General features: G+C 46.6%; 1 protein-coding gene across 5 annotated transcripts in view; it reads left to right on the top strand.

Moving 5' to 3' along the window:
• RBM23 (RNA binding motif protein 23) overlaps positions 1–2,090 on the top strand; it is a 19,972-nt gene extending 17,882 nt beyond the window's left edge. For 3 of the 5 annotated variants that reach the window (XM_032265562.1, XM_032265560.1, XM_032265564.1), the window contains 4 exons: positions 374–569; positions 657–779; positions 875–944; positions 1,025–2,090. In XM_032265562.1, coding sequence (XP_032121453.1) covers positions 374–569; positions 657–779; positions 875–944; positions 1,025–1,028 — 393 coding nt within the window. In that variant the 3' untranslated portion in view covers positions 1,029–2,090. Of the gene's footprint in view, positions 1–373; positions 570–656; positions 780–874; positions 949–1,024 lie in introns of those variants that run through there. The other 2 variants (XM_032265563.1, XM_032265561.1) reach the window with 1 other exon arrangement.
• Positions 2,091–6,701: the final 4,611 nt, after the last annotated feature.

The following is a 6,701-nucleotide window of genomic DNA, read 5'->3' as shown; positions in this document are numbered from 1 at the left end:
GCCACCATGCCCAGCTAATTTTTTGTAGTTTTAGTAGAGACAGGGTTTCACCATGTTGACCAGGCTGGTCTCGATCTCTTGACCTCGTGATCCACCCGCCTTGGCCTCCCAAAGTGCTGGGATTACAGGCTTGAGCCACCGCGCCCGGCCTATTGTTAGATTCTTAATGGAGCTGGAAGATTGAAAAGTGACTGCTATTGAGTCCGCCAGAAAAGGTCCTTTTCAGAGGTCGTATTTTCTGGGAAAGAAAAGTTGTACTGTACCTCAGTGACTATACAGTTTTCCTGGGATAGTAGGACTAAGGAGTGTTACTGGGGCTTTGAGAGCATGTCTTTGGTGAGGAGGTGACTAACATGGCCTGGGTTTCTCATAGTTCTCTGACTCTGAGTGTGCCCGGCGGGCCCTGGAACAGTTGAATGGCTTTGAGCTTGCCGGTCGACTTATGAGGGTTGGCCATGTGACTGAGCGACTGGATGGTGGCACAGATATCACTTTCCCTGATGGGGACCAGGAGTTGGATCTGGGATCAGCAGGTGGACGTTTGCAGCTGATGGCCAAACTGGCAGAAGGTAGAATATCTCCACAAGGTGAAGAATATGGGGTTGAATTTTAGATCAAGGGTTGGGGCCTAATTCCACCTTTTCTTTTCCTTTTAGGCTCTGGAATCCAACTGCCAACTACTACTGCTGCTGCTGCTGCTGCTGCTGCCGCCCAAGCTGCTGCCTTGCAGCTGAATGGAGCAGTTCCCTTGGGTGCCCTGAACCCAGCAGCTCTGACTGGTAGTCTTGGTCTTGGGAAAGGAAGGGAAGGTTTGGGATCTGGAAAGAAGGAGTGCACTGTGGTTGCTTACTCACTCTGCGTCTCTTTGTTCTAGCTCTGAGTCCAGCCCTGAACCTTGCCTCCCAGTGCTTCCAGCTCTCCAGCCTCTTTACCCCTCAGACCATGTGAGTCTCAGGACCTAACTCATTCTAGTCTTTGATTATTCTCTTTCCCTTGGCTTCCCATTTACCTCTTCTTTCCACAGGTAAATCAGTGGCACAGCAGACTGCCTCCCTGTGCCTCTGGGTCCTGCTACTTCACATCTACTCTTCCATGGCCCCATCTCTCAATTTTGTGGACCAAGCCATCCTGAGGGCATGGATATTGTCTCTGAGGGAACTGGGGCCACCCTTAAGACACCAAGAAGAGCTCCTGCTCATGGCCCCACTGGAAATGGACTCTCCTGAGCAAAGCGCCCAGTTGAAGAAAGCAGAATCTACACCTGCATTGAGTACCTGTTTCTCCATGTGTATTGTCTCTGAGATGACCTTCTTGCCCTTTCCTACACCTTAATGATTCCTCAGTTCCTCCCCCATTGGGAAGGCCATAGGGCATTAACTGAAGGCACTGACCTCTCTCCTTTTCCTGAACCTTTACCCTTCAATCTGTCAAGGAAAACCCTTAGGACCTCTGAATCAAGAGGACTGAGTTTGTGGGGTGAGCCTTGAAGGTGCTCTTTTCTGTTACAAGGGCCCTACAAGATAGCATGGATTCGTGCATTGAGAAGCCAACCTCAGACCTTGAGGCCAGCTTGAGGCCAGACCTACTGTAGACTCAGCATCTTGCTAGGAGGCATGGGAGTGATCTATCCTGCCAGACATTTAGGGGCTTTCAGGAATTTAAAGAGGTGGAGTGTACCTTTTGTGTCTTCCATCTTCCTTTGAATACTTGTCCTTCCTCGCAAGTCCTCCCTTTGGCCCAGGGTGGGAGGATGGAGGGAGGCTGCTACTATCTACCACTTCCTGTGTGCCTCCACTGTGGCCTCAACCCTGGCAGTTAAAGCTGCTCCCGTTTCCGACTTGGGCATGTGTGAGTCCTTCTCACTGGATTTTATCCCCTTGTGTCTGTGTACATAAATATATATGTATGTATGTATGTATGTATGTATGTGTGTGTGTGTGTGTATATAAAAACTTTGTACAAAAGGCAAGCCACCTCCTTGTGTCGGCTGTCACCCATTTGTGTGTGGTCTCTGTTGTGTGTCTGTCTGACAACTTCTTATGAGCCCAAACCATGATGTTTCTAGGGATTATAAAAGATTGGTAGCACCATTGTGTTTTTGTTCTTTTATTTATTTTATTTAACCATCTTTAGAAAGAAAAATGAAAACTCAGCTGGGCATGGTGGCTCACGCCTGTAATCCCAGCACTTTGGGAGGGCAAGGTGGGCAGATCATGAGGTCAGGAGATCAAGACCATCCTGGCCAACATGGTGAAATCCTCTCTCTTGCCAGGCATGGTGGCTCACACCTGTAATCCAAGCACTTTGGAGGCCAAGGCGGGCAGATCACCTGAGGTTGGGAGTTCAAGACCAGCCTGACCAACATGGTGAAACCCTGTCTTTTTTTTTTTTTTAAGAAATCCTATCTCTACTAAAAATACAAAAATTAGCTGGGTGTGGTGGTGGGCACCTGTAATACCAGCTACTCGGGAGACTGAGACAGGAGAATCACTTGTACCTGGGAGGTGGAGGTTGCAGTGAGCCAAGATCACTCCACTGGACTCCAGCCTAGTGACAGAGCAAGACTCCATCTCAAAAAAAAGAAAAATGAAAACTCACAGAATGGGTTTCCCATTCTGTATCCGCATTACACTCTTGATCCCATGGTTGTCTTCTGCATCTCTCGGCATCTTTACTATCTCCATCCCAACCTACCCACTGGAGAGCTTTAGACTTCACGGGCTCCTTCTCTGTGCTTAAGGACAGATCTTATTTTTCCAGCAGATGGCACTATGACAGTACTACATTCTGTACTTTTTTCCTTGGGTGTGGGGGGAGGTAGGTTGTGATCTTGAAGAGCTTAAGTACCAGAGAAGGCTCCTAAGCTCAGCATTCTTACTCTGTTGGCCTTTGTACTTACCTTTGACCCTCTTTGTAGTAGCAATCCCAGTCCAGTATCCAAAGGGGTTTGGGTCTTGTATAATACAGCAGGGTTTCCCTGACCTGATGTCTACTGTTGTTCCTCTGTCAGTCCCCTCAACCCTTGCTTTCCATATGGCTCTGCCTGGGATAACACAGGCCTGGGACCAGTGAATTCTAGGGAACTGAGTATTCCAGGAAAACCTATGTGAAAGGGAAGGTGTACCTACCACTGCCTTAAAATAAGTGGGTGGGGGAGAGGCTTTCTCACCCTGCTTAGGGACCAAATGAAAGGAGAAGGACTGAATTAAGGGGCAGGGATCTGTGGGGCTCCTTTTTTGATCTCTATGGCAACAAAATGCTAAGAATTTCTTCTGCTAAAAATATGTATAATTGCGGCTAGGTTTTAATTTGTCAGCTCTCAGACTTCCAAGCTAGTGATGTTAGCCTCTGGGGTTGCTTTTAACACAAAATCATTTAAGTACTTGAAAACTGCTTGAGTCGGAAAAGGCCAGTGGGACTCTAGCTCCTAAGTCTGTTTACTGCTTCTATAACAATACCACAGACTCAGTAATTTATAAAGAAGTGTATTTCTCAGTACTGGAGGCTGGGAATTTCAAGAGCATGGTGCCTGTATCTGGTGAGGGTCATCCCATGGCAGAAGGGCACAAGGTAGAAATGAGCACATAAGACAAAGGGGACCAGGGGCCAAACTTGCTTTGTAACAGCTCTCTCATGATAACCTGCTCCTGTGATAGTGACATTAATCCATTCATGAGGGCTCTGTCCTTGTGACCCAGTCACCTTGTATTAAGCCCCATCTTCAATACTATTGTTGCATTGGGAGTAAAATTTCCAGTGTGAACTTCTGGAGGACACGTTCAAACCACAGCATTTGATTCTTCCAGGCCTGGATCTCACCTGCTGTTGCTGTTCTCCTGGCTACCACCCCCATCCCTTCCCCTGTCCTATCCTTATTTGCTTTCTGGACCTGGGGGGAAGGGAAGGAGGATGTGCTATTTTTAGGTAGAAGCTGCTGGCTATGACCCAGTACCCCTACAGTTATTGATTTGGCTTCTAATGCATTTTGAGAAGTGCAGTGGGTACCATTTTTGTTAGTCATCCTGAGGCCATGAACTGGGTCTTTTCATAGCTAGCTTGGAGTCCTTCAGACTATTGTAAATATCCACAGGCCTTGCCTCCTTGCCCTCCTCTGCTTGGTTTCCTTAGGTTTCCGTTGCTAGCTACTTTGGCCTTCCTACACTTGGATCCTTCCACCTCAGTTCTTCCTTGTAATTAGTGCCTCACACAGCCTCTTTCTGGGAGAGAGACAATATTGGAAGTAAGGAAATATCTAAGACAGTTTCCAGTCTCACTCCATATAAGGTGATGGTATCTAGTGAGTGACAGTTGATGTCAGTGTGTGTGACTCAGTGCCTTTTTTTTTTTTTTGAGACAGAGTTTTGCTCTTGTTCAGGCTGGAGTGCAATAGCACAATCTTGGCTCACCGCATTCTCAGCCTCCCAATTAGCTGGGATTACAGGCATGCACCACCATACCCAGCTAATTTTGTATTCCTAGTAGAGACGGGGTTTCTCCATGTTGGTCAGGCTGGTCTTAAACTCCCGACATCAGGTGATCTGGTCACCTCGGCCTCCCAAAGTGCTGGGATTACAGGCGTGAGCCACTGTGCTTGGCTGACTCAGTGCCTTCTTATTATTCAGCCCTCCATAGGAGATGGTTAGAGTGGAGAGAAGCAGGCAGTGAACAGATTCTGGGCCCAGCTTAAGGTAAAAGAAACTTCCCTCAACATCTACCTGCACATGGTGGCAAGGGAGGGGGAAGGTAGGGGTGACATTGTGACCCAGATCCTTTGCCAGCATAGTTAAATTTCTCCACCAGTCCTGAGTTCTAAAAAGGATTCTCACCTGATTTTTGGCTTACGGTCTATATATGCTTCTATATTCTCGAAGGTGGTGGCATTTCTTCGCTGTTCTTTGAACTCCTGTGCTCTTGACAAGAACTCTGCTTACTTCCTCAGACTCCCAACAACTCCCAAATAGGAGTTATCAGTAGAAGCAGAGGCTTGACCTGTGAACCTTTAGTCCTGGAGCATGTAATGAAGGGAAGTGAGTAAAAACTTGAAGGATGGAATTATATCACAGTCCCTCTTTTAATGGAAAGGCTTTAGTGAAAATCAGGCAGCAACACTTGGACAGTGAAGAGACTCTGAAAGGTGAGGTGATAGGAGGTGGCTTAATGGTAGTTGTTAACATTTATGCAAGGCTTGTAGGTTAGGCACTCTAATCATTTTATATGTATTAAGTCACCTAATCTTCACAACAACTCTCAAAAGTAGATTATTATCTTTACTTTGTAAACAAGGAAACATCCAAAAAGGTTAAATAATTTTCCCCATGAGCACAAAGTTAGCAAGTTAGGGATTCTAATCCAAGTACTCTGTCTTCAGATTCCTTAATCTTTTTTTTTTTTTTTTTTTTTTTTTTTTTGAGACGGAGTTTCGCTCTTGTTACCCAGGCTGGAGTGCAATGGCGCGATCTCGGCTCACCGCAACCTCGCCTCCTGGGTTCAGGCAATTCTCCTGCCTCAGCCTCCTGAGTAGCTGGGATTACAGGCACGCACCACCACGCCCAGCTAATTTTTTGTATTTTTAGTAGAGACGGGGTTTCACCATGTTGACCAGGATGGTCTCGATCTCTTGACCTCGTGATCCACCCGCCTCGGCCTCCCACAGTGCTGGGATTACAGGCTTGAGCCACCGCGCCCGGCAAGATTCCTTAGTCTTAACCTTACCTGCCTCTGAGCACCACCGTGAAAGACATGGCCTTGGAGTCAGCAAGGAAGTGTCACTTTTCCTATCCCTGCTCCCATAGCTCTCAGTAGACTCAGAATTTTTCCACTGCCACGTCTTTGCTTATCTTGTTCTCTCTTCCTTTCCTCCTCCTCCTGATCAAAGTCCTGTCCTTTAAGACCCTAACTAACCAGGCATGGTGGCTTGCGCTTGTACTCCTAGCTACTGAGGAGGCTGAGGCAGAATAATCATTTGAACCTGAGAGGTAGAGGTTGCAGTGAGCTGAGATCATGCCACTGCGCTCCAGCCCAGGCAACAGACTGAGACTTCATCTCAAAAAAAAAAAAAAAAAAAAAAAAAAAGCAATTTAGGCCAGGTGTGGTGGCTCACGCCTGTAATCCAAGCACTTTGGGAGGTTGACGTGGGCAAATCACAAGGTCAGGAGTTAAAAGACCAGCCTGACCAACATGGTGAAACCCTTTCTCTACTAAAAAATACAAAAAATTAGCTGGGTGTGGTGGCAGGTGCCTGTAATCCCAGGAGGCTGAGGCAGGCAAATCACTTGAACCCAGGAGGTGGAGGTTGCAGTGAGCCAAGATTGTGCCACTGCACTCTAGCCTAGGTGACAGTATGAGACCCCATCTCAAAAAAAAAAAAAAAGACCCTGAAGCTTTTCTAGTTGGAGTTAATCTCTCTTTTCAGTATTCTTTGTCCTCTTGTGGGTCATCTTACTCTGCTTTTATTTAGTAAATAAATTCAATAAAATTAATTTTATTGAAAACTACGTTACTGGATGGTTATAGCCTGATGAAGCCAGCCTTAGATGTCTTTCTCATGATTGCTTTGTTTTGCACATATTAAATGTCTGTGGAATTGAATTAATGCTCTCTCTGTTAAAAGTCAGCACCAGGCTTTCCAAAGGCTGTCCCTTCTAGGCTGCTTTTCCCAGTAGCCTCATCCATTCCTTCCTCTATCCACCAAGAGAGAAGTT

Source organism: Sapajus apella, unplaced genomic scaffold (genome assembly GCF_009761245.1).
Source record: "Sapajus apella isolate SASKATOON/1434 unplaced genomic scaffold, GSC_monkey_1.0 scaffold151, whole genome shotgun sequence".
Taxonomy (NCBI): Eukaryota; Metazoa; Chordata; class Mammalia; order Primates; family Cebidae; genus Sapajus; species Sapajus apella.
This window is presented reverse-complemented; position numbering and strand designations above follow the sequence as displayed.